The 24768-nt window shown below is 39.5% G+C and overlaps 1 protein-coding gene across 1 annotated transcript in view; it reads left to right on the top strand.

Annotated features, from left to right (window-relative positions):
* PRDM6 (PR/SET domain 6) overlaps nucleotides 1-24768 on the top strand; it is a 68428-nt gene that overhangs the window by 28352 nt on the left and 15308 nt on the right. The window contains exons 3-5 of the mRNA XM_072360282.1: nucleotides 16841-16968; nucleotides 20518-20642; nucleotides 23594-23936. Coding sequence (XP_072216383.1) covers nucleotides 16841-16968; nucleotides 20518-20642; nucleotides 23594-23936 — 596 coding nt within the window. The remainder of the gene's footprint in view (nucleotides 1-16840; nucleotides 16969-20517; nucleotides 20643-23593; nucleotides 23937-24768) is intronic.

Below are 24768 nucleotides of genomic sequence, written 5' to 3'. Positions count from 1 at the left end.
TATTTTACATGTATTTATAAAACAGTTGAGCTTTGACTATTCTCGTTCAGATCTGTACAGTTTTATAATCAAGACATTTGCAGATCTACAGTTAAAATTGTTTTGCCAGGGACTAAAATATAAATGCATTTCAAAAGAAAAACTTCAGATAATTGCGTTGTGATGGATCTTTTGAATCTTGTTCATTTCTTCTCTCAAAGATATTAAATCAATACAAATTTCAAGACTGACTGTATGCAATATATGAATGGAGTGTGTGATGATAGTAGATTTTTTTGCTCATCTGTGTGCACATTACATGGATCTGTGCCATTAAAACTGACAGAGCGTTTGGGCAGAACTGCAGTGTTATGTCATAGTTTACCTCAGGTGTAAAGTAAGGCTGCTTTGAAAGCAATGTCTCCTACTTATTTCCATGGAAGCTACAACAGATACAAAGAGCACAATAGCACTATTTGACAAAACACCATTTTTTCAGCTTAGTCACTGCCATTAGCTGTGCATTTTTGGCCAGCAGTGAACAAGAGCCTGCGTGCCATGACTGTACAAATCTGCATGGATGTCTAGGATGTGATGTCCCTTTCACGTTGTTATCACCCCTGTTGAAACACACCATCCACCCCTCACTGTGCTCACCAAGGTTCAGTCTCTACAGCCTCCCACCAACATCTGCCTCTGACCTCATGGGCTAGCATTATAAATCAGGATGCGTGAATTTCAGAGCAGCCTGCATACAATTTATTAGTATTTATTTGTTTATTTATTGTAATGTTACAGGTGAAAAGCACTACAATCACTTGTTATAAGTCAGGATGATTCTCCTAGCCCTTTCTGTCCTATCTTAACTGTCCGCATGCTGCTGGCTGCTGTTGTACTGAGTTTTAGGAGGCTTCCACCATGAGTGGGGGAATGAAGCATAGACATGCTGTATGTAATCTTCTGGAGTATTTGTGGTCCTTATGTGGAATTTTGTGTGCCAAGTGTTGTTCGTGTCAGTATGACTTTGAGTCTGGTTCAGATCCCATTTACGATTAATACCTTATTAGAATCTGAACCATTTTTTTTAAAGGCTCTGTTGCTTTTGAGCATTTTTAGAGAACTCACATTTCAGACTGAGAAAATATGTCTCAAAAACGATATGGATATGGAATATATCAAGAAGTGAAATGTGTAATTGCTGATGATTTAACAATAGTACTTAGCATTGATTTAATCCATTTAACCATCACTCTTAGAGGACAGTAATCCCTCCTTAATTTCCACTTAGTTTTAAGTAACAGATATGTAAGACAAAGTTAAATCTGAAATGTGGAAAAAGTAGCAAAAAGTAAGTGACAAGAGGAAATGTCATTTTCTTCTTTCAGGACTGCCAGACATTCTGTATAATACAGGATATCCTGTATATACAGTGAAGTCAAATACAAAAAGCATACAGGGCACACACTCTTCTCCATTGTCATGGCAACTGATGCTTTTCCAAATACCCAGCAGCTTGAATTTCCAGAGGTTCAAACAAATGGCAACAGCATCTGAATCTATTGCATGCACAACCAGTCCAACACGTGAGGTTCTCTGAGAGCTGTGCAAACTGTGCAATGAGAGTCTTCTGTCCAGCCGTGTTCCAGACTGTTCTCTCTTAGGACTTTGTGTTCCATGACATGACTTCTGAAAGTAGTTAGGTGGAGTTGGGATGCTATGGAGGAGGTCACAGGAGATACCGATAGGGTTCACAGAATCACAGAGTTCACTGGGGATCAGCAAAGGTCACTCTCCCACTCAGTATAGGAGCATGGAGCAAAACTTACAGTTGTCTTACTTGTTTGCTTGGTTAGTTGTTTGGTTTTGTTTTGTTTTTGTGGGCCTTCATCATTACCATCACATTCTTCTCTGTTTTCACATCACAAAGTCAGATATACCGGCACGCCATTCATCTTCTTTGTTCAGTGAGACCTCAGGGCATTTTGCTCTTCCAAGTGCTGAACCACTTGAAGTGCAACGCGTGAAATAAGTGAAAAATATTTAGATATTTTTGTTTTTCACTGGAATCTTGTAGACATGGAGATTATCACAGCAGTGAAAGTTCTGGTGACAAAGGACACACACCCTTCCTAAAGCTAAGCTTCACTAGTTGTGCTTACAGAACAATGAGCCTTTAAATTATGGAATGCTCCTGAATGTACCTCGTTATTAAGCCTCTGGTAAGTGTCTTTTCCTCTCAGTCAGTTTGTTTATTCATCCTTGATTCAAAGGAGTTGCTCAATTTTTACTAAGTATAATATATTTCCTATCCAGATACCACATGGGATTACAAGACAATTTACTTATCTGGACAAAATAAATGTCTTTCCTTTGAAGCCTGGAGTAACTCACATCCTTCTCTGCTCTCTACTGGAGAAAGAAAAGTCTTTGAGAAAGAGAAGCAAAATCTGCTGCGGTGAAATACCGTTGTATTCTGTTGGACGATCCTCAGTATTTCTTGACGGGATGAGTCAGCAGAGGCTGGAATCATGGTGCATTAACCTTTCCCGTCTCACTTTTCCCATACTCCCAGGTTCTTGGAGAGTTTTTAGACAAATTTGAGCCGGCAAAGATGACAGTCCTGGGATTGCAGCAGCTGTTTGAGCTGTCTCAGTACACCGCCTTATCTAAAGTTGGCCGTGACTCTAAACTATCAGTGACTCCTTCATGCTGAAGTACTTCTTTTTTTTTTGTCTCCTCCTCTCACCTTTTACTTTGATTTTTGGCTTCAGTTTGTTAGGTGGAGTGAGTTCAAGACATTTAGCGACCAAGGGGGTTCGGTTTAGGAATGCGTTGCAAATAACTATAAAAAAGGAAATTTATGTTATCCACAATATATTGGAGGTCAGTTCGCCCTCAAAACATAATGTCTGACAATTGTGCTTTCTTAGTGTGGGTTAGAAAAAGAATATAGTGGACTAAGAAAAACATCATAATTTAAGAAGTGACACATTTCAACAAAGACATAAAACTGTAGGCAGTACAGAAAAGAAGCAAAACCTTAGGAAACCATTACTTCATTAGGACAAATATTTTATGTATTTTTAAAGATTACTTATTAAAAAGGGTGAACTGTAGGACACTCATGTCTGCATGAAATCATAAATCTGCCATAGGAGAACAAGAAGTTCTTCTTTCTACGGATAAATTAATTTTTATTACAGCTTCATCAAATTCTTTTAAAGCAGTTAATCTGAGTATATGTATAAGAGTCGATACACAGACAGTTATTTCCTTAATCATTCATTTTTCTAGTGTAGTGGTTGAGCCAGTTAGGACAGTCAGCACTGTCCAGCAGTCTGCTGTGAGGCACTAAAAGAATGGGAAAAGGACTCATTTGCCTACTGCTAGCAGGAACGTGTTCATTGTGAGGAGCTGCTTGCATAGAACATAAGGGTTTACTCTCTCATTGTCCACATGGCTTGGCTTCCCAAGCCCCTTCTTCAGGATGCTTTCCAGCAGACAGGCATCTAGCAAGGAAAGGGCTTCATTTTTGACCTGTTTGACAGAGATTCAGGGCTCGTTTTCTCTGTGATTGTAGCTGGCGGAGCTCTGTGCCCCACAGGGAAACACAAAAGGCCTCTCTCTTCTGCCAAGGGGATGAGGGACCGTTCCTGCTTAGCTCTGGAAAACTGCAAAATTGCACTCCCTATTAATCTCTTCGTATTTAAGGAGAGAATTTTTGTGATTGTGCATGAGGGAGAAAGAGAGAGACAAGAAGGGAGTGGGGAAAGGTTATGCTTTCATCACATTTTCTGGGTCTCCCAATTCATTTAGTCTTATCTGTGTCTTGTAGATTGCAAGCTCTTAGGTGCCATGACTGTTTTTATGTATGCCTTTAATGGGCTATCACTGCTGTACAGCAGATAACTAGTTACAAATTGTTGAGGTTTTCCAAGGAAACAATTCTTTTTCCCCCCAGAGAATGCTGAGAAACTAAAACTGTTTGCATAAAAATGTCAGTTTCAGGAAAACTCTCGATGAATAAAACTTTGGGGAAAATGGTTCAAAATCATCTAAACATGCTGTTCTTACATTTTCTAAACAGAAAGTTCATTTTTCCATTCAGAACTACTTTCATTTCTAAAGTTCAGTAAGCTTGTAATGAAACGTTTTCTTACAGTTTATAAAATCTTGAAATCATCCAGATGAATTTTACTTTTTTTTTTTTCCAAAATAGCTTGCTCCAGGGCATTTTTGTTGTTGTTATTATTAGTTTACAAATATCGCGGAGCTGTGCCCAGTAAACTCATTGTTCATGCAGCTCTGTCATATACTGGTTAATGTCCCCACCATGATAAACTTTGGGGATGGCCAGAAAACAATTTTAAAAAGGGCTAGTTTGTTTTACCTTGATTTTTAGAACTGAAACGTGGGGAAGAAATGCAACTCATTTTGCATGTGTCATTCCACTGTTAAAAATGTCACCATGCATTACAAGGACTGCTTCTACTGATCTTTAATTCACACATCTGCTTTGTGTTCTGTTGTGTAGAAGCCGACCTTTACGGCCAGTGCACTTGTGGATCAAACTGCTTTCCCATTCCTGAAGCTTTATGAGCACCCTCTGTGCGAGTCCACACAAATGCTCCCAAAATTTTTACTTAAAACTCTTTGGTACCTAAGATTATTTTGTCATGAAGAGCAGAGGTGAGAAAGGCAGGAAGGAAGAACCAAGGTTCCTGGTGTTAAAGATGGGCATGCAAAAATGGTTGAAACAGGATCCTTTGCAGTCAGCCCTCTGTTTCACTGGCATTCTCAAGCGGTTTTCTGCTGCCTTGATAAAATGAGGGGCATTAAAAAGGAACATGATGAGACAGTATCTACTGGGACAGTACTGGCAAGTAAAGAGAGTTGTGGATGGCATCGGTTAGGTACACGAATTGATGGTAAGAAAAATGTTCCTTAATTTAATTAGAAATGAGGATGGAGAAGAACCATAATAGCACAGACATTATTCTTTTAACAGGGTGCTGTATAGTCCTGAAACAGCACAACACGTAAATCCAACAGAAGGTAACCACAGAACATACTCGTGTATTGTACAAGTTTTAGGGGTGGCAGAATGGCAGTGTGTGATTACTTCTGGGAAGATGCAGCTTGCCCCCTTCTGAACTGCCAGCACTGTTTCTGTCAGCATCTGTATATTGCTTGGACATCTGTCATCCCACTGTGGACCTTCTTCAACATGAGACTGAAGCCCATATTATAGCTCCATGTTAGCAGAGGGCATCTTATGATGCTGTGCTTGTACAGGAGGCATTACTATGTATTTATTCCTAAATCACTGAATATATGTAGTGTAAACAAAGAGTGGGCTGCAGCATTACTGCTCGTTTCTAGATCAGATCTGTCTGGGCTGTATGGATACAGGAATCTAGAATGTGCACAGCCAGAAGGAAATGCTTCATTTTTACTACTGCCCAAGTAATTTTCCAAAATACGTCCTTCCACTCTCATCTATTGAGGTTTTGGTCTGGGTTTTAATTTTCACAGAGTAAAGATTCATGAGCACATAAGCAATTACTCAGATTTGCTGGTCACAGTCTGAGAATAATTGCAAAACACGGGTTTGCAACAATGAGCTTGCCAAAATCTATCAGACATTGATCCCTTTCCATGTCAGCAAATATGGAAGCGAAAAGGATGAAGGAAAGCTTCAGCTGAAGAGCGGTTGGAACCTGTTGTGTTTCATTCACTTCAGCAGAGAAGCAAAACACCGCAGTGATGAGTCCGCCCTTTATTTACAGTGTACACGATTTGTGACAGTGGTTTTTATAACTCTAAAAATTACACTTAATAAATATGAGAAGATACAGGTTTTCTTGATTACTTAAACCTAAATGTTTATTCAAGCTTTCATGAAAAGTTTCTCTTAATTTAAACAGAGCGAGGGCTGCTTGAACGGATGCCATTTTTCTTGATGTGGACTCACTACACATGAAACAAGTCTTAATAACATCCACACTCCCTTCGCTGGTAAATGTACTCTTCGGAGGCTTCGCTGCGTGGTTTTCCTGCTGCAATCAGAACGAAACTCAAGTTGACTTTTTGTAGTTAGATTGTATTTAAGGGTTATTGTCCTTCATTTCATGTAATAACATGATTTCTGGCTTTAATTAAAAAGAATCAGAAGAAACGTGTGTAAATATTGCTGCGGTAGTTCAGAGCAATGAGGTATTACTGGTATTTTTCCTTCTGGTGTTGATGTTATGTAAAGTTGGAGACACTAACGCATTGTGGATATTGTTGCTGAGAAGGAGAAGGGAAAAAGATAGGCTTGAAACACAGCCTGCGAGGTGGCACGGGGCCAACGCGCTGAAAAATGGCAAACGTCACATTTAACAGCTGGACGCAGAAATATTTCTCTTTAATTTGGAAGGAGAAAATTTTTTTCACAGCGGGGCACTCTCAAAAGAGTACAACATCAAAGAGGGTGGGTCTCCCCAGTCAAACATCATCTGGCTCCAGTGATGGAGCAAAATGAATGAACTGTCAGGACTTTTTTCCAGTGTGTATGTTTTTGCCAAGTGAAAAGTAAAAGGTTCAGTGGCTTGTTCTGATCGCAGACCAAATCCTGATAATGGAAAGCTGATTCCTTAAAGTCTTCCTCTGATCAGCTGACAGGCAGCGTCTGAAGAAGACCCCGGATTGATTGATGGTCCACTTTGTATTGATGGCCCCTGCCACCCTTAGAGATAAGTGAGATATGCCAAATGCTTAACAGCTCTGGAGGGCTCCTGTGATTGTGACTCAAGCAATGTTCTAATCTAATGTTATAATCCTCACAGAAACAAACTATCTTCCAAAGAAAATTAGCATGAGACTTACCAACACCAGGCCTGCACTCCAGAAGGGAAAAAACCATTTCTGTTCTCCAACGTGCGCCCACAAGGAATACCAGCGCTGCTCCTAAGTGTGCCTTTCTATCTGCTTTCTGACCCTGACTCCAGCCCTCCGGTAGCTGCCCTCTAAGCATCGCTGCGCTGCTTTCCTGAGAACCTTCCCATCTCACAGATTTGAAGAAATAATACAGCGCAGACATTTTTTTAACATAAAAACACGGCAACGCAGTTTGTGCAGCCATTACTCATTTGTTTTATGAGGAATCTCAAGCATAGTTTATCATATACTTTATTACTTGACCTTTTAATCATCATCTGGGGAACTTAGCATTCCAGACATTCCAAAATCTTCCAAACTAAAAATATCGGTGTGCCTCATTATTTAGAACTCGCAAAGGAGTTAAGTACATCTCCTAAAATATATCATTTTTACCAAAATTCCTCATTTGTGTGGGGATCTCAACAGCAAGATGATTATAAAAGAACAGGAAGAACTGTCTTTGTAGTCTCTACTATACCAGTGGGTGGATGTTCTGCTGAGATAGATGTTCTGCATTTCCAGTGTAAAGGCAGTCTCTACCCATATTTGCTTACAAAATCAGAGTGGATGTAAACAATTGGTGCACAACAAACACTATCAACATCCCAGCTGGAGGATCAAGAAGCAGAGTTTAAGTACTTGCTGTAAGTCATGCGGCAAACATTTTTCAGAGCAGGAGCTGAACTCAGACATCATCTGTGGAGTAATTCCAGTGTCTGAGCAGAGGTTTGTAATGCCATTCTAGGCCCTGGAAAGCATCTAAGACATCCGCACAGGACTGACAGGTAGGGTACGGAACTTAAAGAGACCTGCCTGTCTTCTGGATCACTTTCCCAGAGCCGCCAGAAACAGCAGTGAAAACTGATCTTTAGACACCTCAGTCTAACCCTTTGCACCCCATTCCTGTGCCAAACACCCCAGTGGGTCACTTATGCTAGGCAATAATGCTGTTGTCACAGCAGAGTAATATTCAGCATGTTCCCTGAAAGTGAGAAAGTGAGGTGACTGGAAGAAAGCTTTAATTTCAGAGCGTTGACTTTTTTGTGTGTATGTTTGGTTTTGTTTTATTCCTCCCCTCCTCCCCCCAATTTACAAGTAACTTGTTTTTCCTAGTTTAGTTTTACTACAGGACTGAGAGCTGTGTCATTGAGAAGCTATGCATGTATCTAAATCCACCCAGAAGAGCCTATTAGAGCTTTAAAACATCCTAAAGGCAAAGAAAAGAATGACTATCTCCAAGAGCTTCAAAGTACTTTGTTTGCACTTTTACACAGTTAAAATCCTTCATCTAGCCTGCTTAGTAGTGTTAAATGCCACATGTTCTATATGTGTGATGCTTTAGTATGTCTGAAAGTATCCCCACGAGTACTGAGGCTGGAACTGATAAATCCAAATCCCTGCCTGGAAAAGCTAATTTTTACACAGTCACAGCTTCATGCACAAAGCTATGAAAATGCAGATTGAGAACATGATTTCCAAGTGTACTCACCAGAAGTGGCAAGAGTAAAGGCTCCTGAGTGGTTCTCTCCTTGTGCTATTGGCACTCTCTTGGTCAGTTCCAAGGTAAGCCCTGAGTCAAAATGGAGCAAGTGATCCTCCTCGCTCTCCCTCCATCCTTATTCCTTCGTGTGCATTAGAATCAGGGCATTTTAGAATCATTTCCAATGTCTTTTGATTCAGAGTGTTTTTTTTTTTAAGGTCACTGTGCTATCAGTCAGTCAGCTTCAGAGCCGTGCACCCGCTCACCTCTTTCAGCCTGGAAACCTGAAATACTGATGAACCTGATGCTGAGTGATGAGATTTGCCAAAACTTCGTTTTGTTCATCCTGGGCTGAGGTGCTGTCCTCTGTCACATGATGTCTGCGGTTGGCTATTTTGACCTTTAGTTCTTTGCCCATCTGGATGATGTATTGACTGTACGGTAGTAGGCTGAAAGAACATCTCAAGTGGATGACAGAGGATCCTCCTGGAGCTTTGAGTTGTTTGCCAAGCAATCTAAAGTTATTGAACAAGCACTTTTTAGTTTTACTTCATGATGTTGAAAGGCTTTGATAAGCAGCAGGAGAATGGCAAATTCTCTGTCACTAACTTGCAAAGGAATCAGTTGTGTTTTCAGGGATGCTGGGGTAACAAAGACCGTCCACCATAATCCTTTTGATTGTCTGGATTGGCATTTTTCTTTCCACGCTCTATGGCTGATGTAAAGGAGACTGCAGAGAACAAGTGAAGTCTGCTGCTTCACCATGTTCTTCTGCTACCATGACTTTGCTACCAAGCAATCCCTGCTCAGCGTGATCTGTACCTGGAGTGCCTCTGCTTTTTCAGTCATGTATTGGAGCTGTCACATGGAAAAGCATGCTTTGAAGAGGCCATGTTTTGTCAGTGGGTACACCAGGGACATCCCCTCTTTTTAAATCCTTTTGCATGCGTACATAACTGTAAGACTTATTCCTTTCTCTCTGTGCTCTTCTTTCTCCTATCCTGCTAAGTCACTGCTGCCTGTTGTTACACAAACCTCGAAGTGGTCAAGAAACATTTAGGTGTGGTACTAAGGGATATGGTTTTGTGGGGAAGTATTGCTGACAGACAGATGATTGGGCTAGATGATCATGGAGGTCTTTTGCAGCCTTGGTGATTCTATATCCAACTTCACATGTATATCTTCTGTTCAGTGTCCTCCCCTTTTTGTCCCGTTGCTAGATACTCCTGCTGTGCATTCTGTGTTATGCTTCCCTGTTCCAGGACCAACATGGGTTAGTGTTAAAAAAAAACTGTAGAAAAACAATTCAATCAAGCTGGCATAATCAGCAGTGCATTGCTCTCATGACACGTTCTGGAATAAGGCCCCAGTCCTCCAACCGCTTACACACAGATGCTTGGTTTTATGCACGAGCAGTCCCATTGAGATCAATGGGACTACAACATGTGCATAAGTGTTTGCTGGACCAGGGTCTAAGTGTGAGATGAAGTCTTTCACCTAGCACAGACAGTTCAAAACAATGTTTATAGTTTCATATACTATAGTCCTTTGAGAAACATTAAATCTAAATAGCTTTTAATATTTGCTGGCAACTATTCTCTTTTATAAAATTTGCTAGACGATGCCGGCTGGATTAAAGAGAAGGAACATTAAGCAGATACTTCAAGATGTGCACTCCGTATCAGATACGTGTGACTGTAGAAAACGGCTCTGAGGAGTGCGAGCAGTTAAAGACCATTGTCTGTCAGGATCAATTTCTGCACGTTTTCATGGAGGCATTGCATCTCAGGGACTGTGTTGCCAGCAATTGCTGCAGAACATTTTAATACAGTTGTGACTCCTGATGTTTCCTCTTTCTTCTCTTACTTCAGATCTCTATTCTGTTTGCGGGTTATCCCAGCTCAGAATGATTCACTTTAGTTAAAAGCTCTGGGAAACTTCTGTGTTGATTCAAAGTAAGAAGAAATAAACACTGTTTTGTGTGTCGCATAAATTTTTCAAAAGCAATATCACTGTTTAAATGAAGTTCAACATTTTTCTTAATGGCAACGAAATGTTTTCCAGTTACTTAAAAAGCTGAAGCACTTCCAATGATCAGTTATGGGCATACTTATTTCACACACATATATGATCTATAGTAACTAGCTTTCAATACCTACATAATGATACACTGCTTATTTCATCGTGAGCCAAGAAGCTTAGATGTTATCCATATCACAGATACGTATAGATACACACATATATGTATTTACATAAATCTGCCCATTAAGAATCTGAAGGTGTATTTTAAGTGGCAAAACAAATCAGTTAGACTCACCAAGTGAAGGAGAATATGAGAAGCTTTTACAGCTAATGCCTTTCCGAAATAACATCTGTACGGATGAAAAGGGAACCTGTCCAAACGTTTCCACTTCTAGTAAAACGAGATTGCTGACATGTGTACTACCATTTCTTCGTACCAGTTTTATGTGTGTAGTTCACTGCTACAGATTCAATAATATTTATTAGGCATCAAAGTTAGAGTTATGTGATGAGCAGACATTTCTTTATACTGTCCAAGAACAATTTGCTTGTTTATTGTACAGGTAGTATAAAACACAGTATGTCATTTACAAAGTACTGCAGTCTTTGAGATAGGATCTTCATAAAGGATGTGATTATGTGATGTTATTATTATCAATCAACATCAGTGTTTCTTTTCAGTTGGGCCGTGCTTGGAGAATTTTCCATGCATCACTGATTGCTTCTGTTTTTCATTATATTTCTTATTTTCTTTTATAAAGAGAGACTAAGAGCTGTTCTTAAAACATTTGCTAAATGGCCTGACCGGGTCAGCAAGCTAATGAATGAAAGGAGGAAGATGTGACTGCTAAAGGCATAAAGACATAGTTTTCTCATTCAGTGTGCAGCGGCGAGAAGATGCTTATTCAGAATGGGCCTGCTCTAAATCAGATGCTCAGCTCCTAATATTCAAAATATTTAAAGTCTGAAAGCATTCATTATTTAAACAGCTGTTATAATCAAACATGAATGCAGTTGCAGTTTGATTTCCTGCCTAAACCATGCTTCTTAACTGTAATCTATTCAGGAAATTTTGTTAGTTGTCTCCTGTTTTTCAGTCCCCTCAACCAAAGCTCTCATGAACTTTTCCAGTTTTTTAGATAATGAGATCCTCTGACAGTCTGTTGATTCCAGCGGGAGCTGGGCACTGATATACTACACAGAATCCAACCTAAACAACTAAGTTATCAAGTCATGCACATAATTCAGTTTGTTTCCAGTTTGACATGATTAGAAATGCTAGCAAATAAATAATGTTTATGTGCCATAATGAAGACTGGAGCCCGTTGGCATTTTGCTCAACAGTCGCTGCCTTAGCAAACCAAATTACTGCGCACTTACATGTGCTAATCTGAGAGCCTCGCAGAAAAGTGACTGCTGTTTGGTCTCCCTTGCAACAGAATTATCCTACTTTGTCATTTGTAAGTTGGCTGTAGAGCTCTTGTCTACCAGCAGTATGACTGAAAGCTCTCCCCCAAGCTATTACACTGTGAGTGTCCTGAACTTTTCTTACAGCAGTACTCTATGCCTGGGGATGAATAAAACGCTGGGAAGCAAACTAAAAACAAAACAAAACAAAAAAGTCCAACCAAACAAAAAGCCCCTGCACCACCACCAGTAAGAAGAGCAACAAAGATAAATGGATGTAACCTTTAAAGGACACAGAACTAGCCCAAAAATGACCATGTAGGCAAAGAAATAAGGCCTCGCTGCCTATAGCTTCCCATTTCCAGAAGTCTAAGTGACTGATGGTCAGAGAAACATGGTTTGAGTGGCTGATCTGTTATAGGCCCTAGGAAGGGGTCTGTGCACCAGGGGCTGGGCTGCACTGTGGTGGTTGTGACAAACGGACATATGGAGGGCTGCTCGTCTCCTACGAAGTGACAGCTACATATCCACACTTATCAAAGATTGCACTTTTTGATGTTTTTTAACTCTTTTTGGTATGCAGTTACCTGTAGAGGATACTGCAGTATTGTTATTGCAGTATTGTTATTATCAAAAACAAAGGCTCGCCGTGTTGTGTTTCACACAGTGTAGAGACTGCCCACTTCAGATGTCCAGACTAGTAAAGAAATCTTCACTTTCGCTGTGGTTTTGTAGGTTCATGCATTGTTCTAGACAGGATAAAACCTGGGTGGATGCTACCATCTCTGACATATCAGACTGCTTCATCACAACTATCTTCTCTGTTCCCAGTAGTTTGGAGTACACCTGGGGTGTTTTTAGCTCTTCAGCTGGTGAATTATTAACTATAGGGAAACATGCTTTAGTGTGGGGATGGACTCGACGATCTCCGGTGATTCTGTAGTTCTGTATGTACCCACCATAAATATGCTTTGCTGTCCTCACTCCTACCACTGAAGTCAAAGGTAAAACTTACTGTGGGAGAAAAGCTAATGCTGAGTGATTGGAAAATCCTGTGATCATATGCGTTTGATGTCGATAAGAATAGTAGTGATGAGCAAAAAGCAGGATCGCCTAGTAATGGTAAGAATTAATCCTTGCATGTTTTGTGGTTTCTTCACATCTCTTTTGATGTCTTGTAACTTTAAAATAATAATAATAATAATTCAGATAGTTAATTTTAGAATAGAAAAGTGTATACAAAAAGAAACTCCACTTTCAGGACTAGCCTGCCTGCGAGGAAAATGAGAGGTCAATGAAGCTGTATGCTAACACCTTTTTTTATTTGACTAAATGGAAAAAATAAAATGCAGGCAGAATTTCAAAAGACACAATCCTTCACCAGGCCATGGACAGAGAACAAAGGAAAGCAAAAGATAGAGAGGAACGAACTGCAATGAACTGACCACTTTTCCTCTCCCTGTCTCTTCTGTGAAATTGTTTGAAATTGCTTCACAGCTTGGCTTTCTCTGTGGCTGTGCGATTACATCCAGGCTCTGTTGCCCTGAGATTCTGTGACATCTACACTAGCAAGCAGTACGACAGTCTTTAGTGCTGGAATCATATTTGTCCCCATCTGCCCAAGCTAGGCAACAGGCAAAACTACTACCTTAGTATTGATCTGAGATTTCTCAGAGCGTTGTGCATTATCCATTACACAACTTAAACAGTACATGGTCCAGACTTGACTTGGTATGTTGCCAGTGTGACAGATGTTCCAGCGAGTGCTGTTTATTTTACCTAATAATAGCTGTTCATAGTTTTTAGGGCATTAATTATGTGAGATGCTGCATGCTTTAGAAATGTTATTATTGTCATTATATACCGCTGTCATCTTTGGCACTGTAACTTTCAGTATCTACCTCCGCCAGCTTATCAATAATCAATCCAATAAGTAGTAAATCCAAGCTGTTTACACCGAATTCACTGGTGCATAAAAACAGAAGACAAAACTGACCAGTGCCAGTGCACTGGCATCCTAACTGCTTTTTCCCCACTCCACTCAGTTGGCACCCTGGAACAGAAGTGGAGTAATATAAAAAAGAAATTTTGGAATAATACTATGTATTGCATTCTAAGTCTTTTGATACGTAACATGTTAGAAACCTACTAATAATCACTGAGTCAACTAAGAAGTAAGTCAGTTAGATGGGAATTGCTAAGGAAGAGCAGCAGGCACGTCACACAGAGTGCAGCCTTTTTTGGTCGGACCCTGGTCTCTGCCAGTAGGCTCAGACCTGGAACAGACCATACACAAAATACCTGAATGTGCTGAAGCTTTTCAGGCACAAGCAAAACCAGCCAAGGATCTCCATGAACACTCATAAGAAAACAAAGTCAAGTAATTACCTGTGGTCAGAAGAGTGGAGAGATCCAGTAGGCAGTATAGGTAGCATTTGCAGGAGTAATCAGAGCAGAAAAATGCAATAAATATTTTTTCTTTCCCCGCAGTTAAGAGCAATGACTATTGTGAGATACATGTATTCACCACAGGGATTTGGGGAAATGACATTTTTTTTTCCCCTGAGACTCCTGCAATGCATTAAAAATTATGCCAGAATAGATTGATGTAGTGATCTGGTGAAGGAGTCCAAGATTTTCAGTAAATTTAGCTCATCACGGGACTCTGTGGTGTTTTGTTGTTGTTCTTGTTGTTTTTATTGTTTTCTTATTAGCTGCTGTGAATGTTTGAATACATATGCATGTGTAGTGCAGAAGCAGGAGAGCGTGTCCATCCATATAGTTTGCTATAAATCCGTGTGCAAAACTTATTCTTGCAGGCTTACTTTTCCTCTGTTACAGCAAGCCATTGTTTGCTCACTCATGGTGACTTCTTCACGTGCATATATAGCATTTGCCAGATGTAGACAAATAAATGCATGATGGTAATACGAATAATAGCCAAAGCAATTAAGTTTTACCAGATCCGAATTAGACAGACACAATCTAGTGCTGCTATTTTCCTTTCAGTCATAAGGTGCCTGCATTATAGCTGGAATTTCATTCCTGTGACAACAGTACTAAGAGTGCTTCAGTTCGGAGTTTGTAAATAGTCAGAATTTAACTACACAGTTTTTCTTGCAACGTCAGTGATATCTCTTAGGAAAGGACAAAGCACGGTGTCACTGATGCAAAAGTACTTGCAAGAATAAAGCATTTAATAGCAGTTTTGCTAGGTATTTAGATGAAGAGATACTCAGCAATATTTGTAGCACCTTCTGCCTCTTTCTCACAGCCTTCGCAGTTGATTCATGGTAACGGAAAAGGTGATTACACCTCCCAGCCATGGAAAGCAGAGCCGTGAAATGCTTTTGTTATTTCTATTTTCTCCAACAGAAAACACTGGTATGGTATGGGATAATGCTCAAGGATGGAAAAATGACAATCTAGAGCCTGCTCTAGACCCAGCAACACTTGCTGTGTCCTCCAGGCCACGGCCTGACTGAGATCAGTTTCCATGTTTTTATGACAGATTTATGTTTCTTGTGTCAGCTCAGGGCTGCCCGCACACACAGAGCTTTGTGCAGGTTCCTGTGTGTGCAGACATGGCTGCCAGTACTGACTGTGTCTGACTTTGTCTTTCTTGCTTCATAGAATTTGGAGATCAGGAAGCTATCAACTCTTCATTGGTGAAATTGCCTTTTGCCTCATGTTAAACAGTTTATTGCTATGGTGGTGAGCACCATGAAAATGAATAGACAGTAAACACTGTCACTTCTGAGTACTTCAGATCCCTTATAGTCAAGAGAAAAAGCAAAGTAGATTCCTGAACTGGAAATTCTCACGTGGGGAAATATGGCTCTGGATTCTGGTTACAGTGTGTGTCTTGGTGTGCACTGCAGGAAAATCACATCTACTATATCAGAAACATTGAGCACATTCACTTGATTTCTGAGATGATGTCTCTTGACACTGAAATAGAAATGCAGGACTGTTCATTTGCTTCCTCTACAGGTGTTCAATTCAGTGCAATAAATACGCTTCATCTTTAATTTGCAAATTAGCACTTCCAAAGAGATAGATGAAGTTAGGCTCATGGCAGAAGGAAAACTTTGGGGGGATGGAATTATTCAATGAAATGGCATCTGTGGAGAAGCAAAAGATCTGAAGATGTGGTTTGCTTTGGATAAACGCCTAATTGCTCAGATGCAACTTTGAATGCTAAAAAAGTAACAGGTAAAAAGCTTGTGAGACCCTGTGCTGAGGAGCAGCACTTCCTAGATTTCATTTCTAATGAAGTCAGAAGGGCAGCTGTGCATGGAATATGTATCTTCACATTTCAGCTCCTCCAGAGCAGCCTTAATCTCTGAGTTCAGAGGGAGCAACCAGTGCAGAGTAGAGAGATTTAACTGTCTTTTTAAAACATTACCCCAAGTGACTCTCACATCCTTGGCAGGGGGGCCATAGTTAGGGAAACCCTGATTCCCTTTGGGCTGATTTGCATTAATTCCAGAGAGCTTCTAAAGGTGTCTTCAACTCTTTTTCCTTCCAGCCTCCTTTGATATTGTCTGATTAGTTCTACGCCTCCCTTATGTGCCACGTGAGGTTACTGAAGTACGTGTTCTTGCTGCAACTGAGATGCAAAGGAAGGAATGCTTGTTTGGGGATTACTACTGCCCCTTGCTCAGATGTTCCAACCATTTAAATGCAGGCTTTACATCCAGATTTTCTTGTTTATCTGGCAGTTCATTATTTAAGGCCAGCCTGTCAAAATAGGTTAAATATTCTTTGGGAAACATGGTCACATCTTTGAGACACCACAAACATGTTTAATACAAAAAGATTGGCTTGATAAAAGAAACATGATAAACTTGCATCTCCTAAAATACTTTTCTGCTGTTCCATGTAGATTTCTAAAAGCATCAGTATGCAATGACAAATCTCAAGGCAATAAATTCCTGGAAAAGGCACAGAGAGAAACCAGCAAAGCAGTGAAAATGATTGCTGATGATTTGTTCTAACTACTTGACCTTGTGACCTCTTCCCCAGATATATGACCAAGATGGGACATTGCAGCACTTTATTGATGGTGGAGAACCCAGTAAGTCAAGCTGGATGAGGTACATCCGATGTGCGAGGCACTGCGGGGAACAGAACTTAACAGTGGTTCAGTACAGGTAAAGCATGTTCCAGTTTACTCAGTGCAACAAAAGAAGAAAGTCCTTAGTGAAAAATCAGACTGTAAGTGTCACCAGTACTGCTACTTTTGATTGCAAAGACAATGGCAGGGCTTTTGTGAATGTGTTCTTCCCCAGGGCAAGAGTAAAGCTGCAGAGTGTGGTGGAGAGGGGTTCAACTTTGGTTGCCAAGAGCTGAAACCATCACAGCGCACACATCAGACTGTTGCTCCTGGGTGCCTTATGTGTGCCAGTAGCACACTGCAGGTGACTAGGGAAGGGTTAAAGGAAATAGCCCCGGTCGAAGTGAGGTTGTGCACATAGGGCTGATACCTGGTGTGCACCTGCTGGCCAAGGCTACCGTGCTTGGGCCTGTTCTGTCACTGGCTAGAGAAGGTCAACGTGTGGAGAAAATGCGCAGAAATGATTTCACATCTTACTTTATGCTCGCAAACAGACCCCGAAAACCTAGACAACGTGTTGCATAAATACATGATCTCAGCTATAAACAAAGCTCTTGCCTCAGAATCAGAAGCAACTGCTTGGCCTTGTTAAACAAGATAGGAAGCACATCAAAGAGCGGCCTGTGTTTGCCAGCCACAGTGAGCAATCCTGATTTTGGCTAGTTATTTTAGAGAGTGGGGTTTCTTTTCCTTAGGAGGAATCTTAAACTTATTTAAAGTATCTTTAAAATTAAAAATAAAACGTACAAAAAGCAAGCTAAAATTAAACATATATAAAGGTTGGTTTTTCCCATAGCGTTCCAATTTAACAGCGGTAAAATTTTTCAATTGCGTTCTCTGCTTTTTTATTCTCTGGCCAGTTGATTAAATAACTCTGCAATTAAAAAAATAACAGTCCTACTTAAACATGACAAGCATTTCATGAGACTCTTAAATATCTGATATCTATAGTTAGAATCCTCTCAGGTTTTAAATAAACACAGAAGGCAGTGAATAAAGATGGCTATGATGAAAGAATGTTTTTGTAGGTATCTTGTGAACTGTTTCTCGGTGTGGTGGTGTGTGTGAGCACACATGTATGTGTACAAAGACATAAAAATGTGCGTATGTATGTATATATAAATGACAAACCTAAATGAAACATGAACATGAGAAAGTCGTTCCACATCTGTCAATATTAAGTGGATTTTACAACTCTCCTTTCATGATGGAGTTTTTTTACTTAGAGTTCCCTCTGTTGATCTGTTTTTGATTACTTCAGATCTTTATAAAATGAACTACAAAAACACAATTTAAAAAACTGGCATCCATCACCAGTGACTGCATCCAAGTGTAAGAAAATAGAAAAGTTGGACACTGAAAAACCAGCCTAATTTTTATTGTACATGGACGTCCTCCTCACAGAAAGTCAGCTGGTTTAAATTCGTTCTGTTATGATTTGTAATATCTAAATGGAATTTTCTTCAAAGTGCTCTTGATTGATTGACCCTTAGCTGAACGTTTTGTTTTTATTTTGAGGCTGACAATAATGTTTGTTGGCATGTGTTCTGCTTCAACTGCGTTGGGACGCCATGAGGCTATCTTTATGAGTCATCCAACCACAATACTAAATACATGTCAGCAAAGGAAATATTATCCGAAAAGGGAAAAATCCCTTTGATGTACTTCAGCATGCAGAGATTTCTGCGAGTTTTGGAAGCTCTGCACGCTTGTAAGGAATGGTGTACGCTTACACTTTTTTTTTCCGGCCTACTCCGTGCCTCGCAGACCACCCATTGCTCAAAAACAGTTCTGCTCTTTCAGCAGCAAAGTGTGTCATTTGGTTTTTAGCACATTCATTTGCTGGGCTGCTGTGTTTATGTTAAGGGAAGCCAAACTGAGAGATGAAATGTTACAAGGGTGAAGTACAAAGTAGACTCAATTTTTCTCAAGTTAGGAGATGCTGGTAATTTATAGCGCGGCTCCAATTTTCATTTTTATGTAACAGTGGAAAGAATTAACGATATGTGCGGCACTGAGCAGGAGGAGAGGGGAGAAGAAGAGAGGAGGAGGAGGAGGGAAGCAGAGGGAGAGACACAAAAGGGAGAGTTTTTGTCAGATATTCATAGAACGGCAAGAAAACCATTCTGCTTAGCTAGCAGTGCCCTCCTGAGACAGGGTGGCAGTAAGCGAGGAAAATAACAAGATAAATGAAATTTTTGCAGCTGCTGGTAAAATATTGAGAATCTGCACTTTTTTATTGATCTTTATGATCCTGTTGCCAAGAGCCACTTTGCGGTGACAAAATATGTTGACAAGTGCATATCTCACTGCCATGAAAAATGTGGTAAAGGATTCTCCTTATGTCTGCAGTGTTATACAAGGAACAAATTGCATTGCTACAGCCAATTCTTTACAGAAAGTCTGAATTTAAGGCCTACCAACCCTCAACACTTTTATCTTCAACTTCAGGCCAACGTTCGTAGCAATTCTTCACTGAGAAAACTGGTTGAGGCCTAACATTTCTTTTTTTTCCTCTTTTTTTTTTTTTTTCTTTTTGTGGTTTATAGATGCTTTTCTGCCTTACATAAGCTGTTATAAAAAATGGTCATTTCTTAGTACTTTGACTGTATCATTTTGGTATGTAATCCTTCAGCCAGAGTGGAGTGTTCTTCTTGTATATATCGAATTTCTATCCATCCCATGTGAGGGTGTTTTACAGTTCCATGTGAAGCCCGGGGGAAAAGGCATTACAAACTGATAACGTTCTTATTTCATCTTGTGCCTGATGCTAATCTTACACAGCTTTAGGCCCTATGTAGATTTTTTAGCAGTAGAATTGTCACTCTGAAGCTATTTATAACAGCACAAGATTAGGATAATGCTCCAGTTTTTTATGCTACAAACTCTTCTTTTTTTTTTCTTTTTTTTTCTTTTTTTTTTTTTTTTTTTTCCTTATATTTGGTCTAGGAATATCCGCAGTCTTCCCACAGAGCAAGGCCAAAATGTTTATGTTAACACTAATTCATACTTACTGCAGGATCATCTGCGTCTTCCTCCCATTCCATACAGAGGAAGATTTCTGTGACTGTGCATTCATATTTACTCCATTTATGGATTTCCCTAAGCTGAAATCTGTTTTACTCAATAATCCAAGATCTCTCTTTTTGGTGGTATATACTGCTGTAACAAAAGAACACATAGCACCATATCAAACTTCTTGCTAAAAGATTTATTCAGGTGAAAAGCATTGCCATTCATTTACCCCTAAAATATATCAACTTTGGCATAGATAGAAAATGAAAAGCTATTTCTAGGGCCTAACTCACAGAATTTTGCACACCCAGACCAGGACGTTGCATTTCTAAAATCACTTTGAAACAAAGTTGTAAAAAAGTGATTTGTTAACCTGTCCTACAGGCGCTGAACAAAGTCCTCCAGTTACAACAGATTCAGTTTTAAAGTAATTGGCAAGAAGTTAATTTAGTTATCTGAAGAAATGGTTCAAAACAGTGGGATTCTACTGTAATGCCACACATTACGAGAGCATTCTCTTCTTATCTTAAGCATCTTTCTTATTTTTCTTTCTCTTTTTTCTGTTGTTTAGGTCAAATATATTCTACCGGGCCTGTGTAGATATCCCTCGTGGCACAGAGCTGTTGGTGTGGTACAATGACAGCTACACATCTTTCTTTGGAATCCCTCTCCAGTGCATTGCACAAGATGAAAATTGTAAGTGTGTTCTGTATTTCTACACGCACAATCCAGAATTCCTGTTTCGTATCTAATCAGTTGTATTCCTGGAGTATTTTAAGACGCATTAAAACAAAGAGACTATGTGTCCAGTAACGCTGATGTACACAAAATAAAAACCTCCAAGCTGGTACATTGGTACACTTAAGCTGTTCAGTATCATGATATGATTATCCAGATTATCTGAGGGATTTGTGCAGGTATTTGTAGATTTCCCACTATGACAGCCCCTGATAATTTGATAGTGTGTGAAACTGTTTTGTAGGTGATTCACCACTACTTTATTCTTCACTGATTTGCTTGTCCCTCTCCATCTGTCATCAGGTCTATCAAAAGAGACTGCCTAGCCAGAATAATAAATTGCTGCAGGTTCATCAGCCTTCTGTTAGTGATCCTCTTCATTCTACAACACTGATTGTGTTGAGAAAAGCTTTGTTTGAGAGACTGTAGATATGAGTTCCTTCTGGTAAAACTGTAAAAGTTCAGTACCAGTTAAGTTTAAGTAACCTGAAATGACAGTGAACTTCCATTCCAACTTGACCGTCTCTATTTCTGATCATTCTTCTACCCCTTCTGAATACTTAATTTTTATTTCATTAGGAATCATCCCAAATTTGTTTGTAACACAGACCAATTGCAATCTAGAGCTGGATTCCTTGGTCTGTAATAGATAAGGTGATAGAAGCACACTCTCCAGTTTGACTGTGTGTTAAACTTGCTTAGAGGTTGCCTCAAAACCTCTGTTCCATTTTGACACCCACATGTGTCTCAATGGTGGGAGAAACCAATAATATGGATGCTTGGTTGGCTTTGATCTAGAGTCACTCCATGGCTCCCCATATATAATCAATTGTACGCATAATGTATTTTTTCAAACAAGTGCTTGTATACTTAAACAACTCTTCTAAAATGAACTCACATCTTCTAGCAACTTAAGTACCAAACCACAGAGCAATAAAACAGTAAGATAGCAGGGATTAAACTGTCAAAAATAAACATCCTGTTTCATATTGAGTTTTCAAATCTGTTGGGCTTGAGAAGAGTCTAAAAGAAATTAAATTACTGGCAGTAATGTTTGCTGATAAAACTCACGCTCTGCAGTGTACAATGTGGAAATATTATCTTTTCTTTCATGAGCTGAAGCTTACAAAACTTTTATTTAAAAAGCAAAGCATTATGGTTAAAATATATAAATATTGTCACTTGCTATTTTGCTGTGAGAGAAGTTTGAGTTTCATCCTCAGACTGACTGACAAGATGAAATTCATAGAGCCAGATGTAGCATCTGCATGACTTAAGTGCTGCTCAAACCCTCAGAGTAGACTTCTGAAGATCTACTGCATAGAGGTATATAGAGCAAAATCTGCCTACATTCTTTAAAGTTTTAATATCCTGATCTTATTGTTTCCACGTACTACTATGAATACAATAAAAAATAAGTAAATAAAAATAATAAATGACCTCCTTCTTGTGTAAGGATACTGGGGGGAAATGAAAGCACACACATCATCCTTGTACTGAACATCTGCAGAGATATGAAAGATGTATTATATCTGTAAACTACTAGCAGACAGCCCCAGAAACCAGGTCCTCAGATACTCCAGGGGAGAATACCATGGGGAGGTCCTCGACTTCAGTAAATAAAATGTTAGGCTTATTGTTATTAATAAAAGTAGACAATAACTCCTTAAAGTAACTGGCATCACATGAGTAACTACCACTACATTAGTTTGCATTACACTTGCACTGCATATTAAATAATGTTGAATGATTCCAACTCACAAATAAAATTTCAATCTTATATTTGCTCTTGGAAATCTATCGTAATAACCCACTTAAACAAATCTGCAGTTTCTAATCACCTGTTAATTAATTTGTACCTGTATACATGTATAAACATGTTCTGAGTACAACTAAACATGTGAGAACATGCATAGATATGTAGTCGTAAGTATACATTTTTAATGTTAAGATGGCCATTAAACTGTCGTGTCATGAAGCTGAGCACACAAAGATTGGAAAGCATGGCCTGAGCAATGCCTCTTTTTGCACTGAGGTGCAACCTCCCATTAGCTGACTCCATTTTGTCCATAAGACCCTTGTTTCATTCACTGCATGATCTAGATGGCACTCAGGGAACGTGGCAGCTGTTCAGTTTTCTCATACTCATTATCCCCTGCCTTTCTTATCACATTATGTCCAAATTCAATGTTAAGTCACTTGTTTGTGAGCACAGTGTACTGCATTCACACAGCTCCAGTATCTGAACACCTCACAAGCCATAGTTAATTCCTATTCTCTAGAGGCGAAATCAGCACACAAAGATACCTCTACATATACTCTGCATTGTCGCATGGTAACCTAGCTGCTATTAGTATTAATTAGACAGGCGTGGTGAAGCCACTGGCTTTATATTGTATGACAATTTCTGAGATGTAATAATAACATCCTTTGTGGCTGCATGCTGAGACAGAAAGGGATCTATTGGTGTAGTAGGTAACCAAACCCCATTTTTATCTCAAGGAACATCTATGTTTTTTCCCCATGCTTTCAAGATTCACACTTGTCTGTGATATAGCAATTACGTGTGCTGACTGCAACATGTAGAGTCAGGGCATCACAAGTACAGTTTCAGATGACAATCCCCTTTGTGTAATAAATGTCTATCACACTCAGGCTTCTCTGAGTACTTTCAGTCTCAGACACCTCTTTGCATGAGCTCTCATCCCAGCGTCCCAGAATCAACATCATCTGCTCAGCTCGCTGTCTCATTCAAGCCCTTCCTTTTCTTTTTTTCTCTCGTTGTTAAAGTAAGTGTTCAATTCTGGTGTCAAGAAAATGGATATTGGTATGTTTTGGTGTCTCCCGACTTGTGTAAGTTTTAAAAAGGCATAAAAAGGATCTTATTTACTTTTCTTGTTTTCTCCCAGTGAATGTCCCTTCGACTGTAATGGAGGCCATGTCCAGACAAGACACCCTACAGCCATTTAATAAAAGTAGCAAACTATCCCCCGCCACTCCACAGCGATCCGTAGTATTTCCACAGACTCCGTGTAGCAGAAATTTTTCTCTCCTGGATAAATCTGGGTCCATCGAGTCAGGATTTAACCAGATCAGTGTCAAAAACCAACGAGTTCTTGCAAGCCCAACTTCAACAAGCCAACTAAATTCTGAGTTCAGTGACTGGCATCTTTGGAAATGTGGGCAATGCTTTAAGACTTTCACCCAGCGGATCCTCTTACAGATGCATGTGTGTACGCAGAACCCTGACAGGTAAAACCCAGGCTCTCTTTATTTCTGTCTCTACCGATAGCCAGATCCACTGCTTTATTCTTTTATCACGCTGTTATCGTTTCCAAAACCGAACCGTTATTAGGAGGAGCTTGTACAACATAATTCACCTGCAGCTCTGTGAAGTAAGCTGATAAAAACCCCACTGCCTGACTTCACTATTTGTAAAAACATTTGGTGCGTAAATGTACAGATAAAAGGAAATAGCTTAGGATATAATCTCTTTTTTTTTTTTCCAGAATGGCTTGGTACGTCTATTGGAGGCAGCAAAATAGAAGGAAAATTTATGAATATCATAGAAGGAAAAATGAGGTCAAGATAATTAAAAGTCTCTCTGTCTTCCAAAGATAATCTAACTTGCTGCTCAGTGGCTGTCACAGTCATTTCAGGGTTCACCTATAGTGTGCAGTGTGTATGAACTTAATTAAGTACTAAGAGGTAATGAATTGGAATTTTTTGCTTAGTACTATTTTTCTTCAGAGCATGCAAACCATAAATTGTGCAAAGCTGTCAAAAGGAAATACCTAGTCTACTAGTGATGTGGAGGAAAACAGATGCCACTTATTCAATAAACTAATATCCACACAGAAGAAAAATGTTGACTAGATACCTCAGAGTCAAAGTTGGTTTGAAAGTTTGTCAATACAGAATTTTATGGCCGTGAACTGAGGATGAAATTTAGCTGAACAAGTGAATTAAAATTTCAGGTACTCTGACCGGTGGCACAGTAAATATAATGGAACCATTATTTATGAATCAAAGCTGGTTTATTTGACAATTTTGATAGCTGGCGGGACAAAAGACAAAAATCAAA

This window comes from Excalfactoria chinensis, chromosome Z, assembly GCF_039878825.1.
Source record: "Excalfactoria chinensis isolate bCotChi1 chromosome Z, bCotChi1.hap2, whole genome shotgun sequence".
Classification (NCBI taxonomy): Eukaryota; Metazoa; Chordata; class Aves; order Galliformes; family Phasianidae; genus Excalfactoria; species Excalfactoria chinensis.
This window is presented reverse-complemented; position numbering and strand designations above follow the sequence as displayed.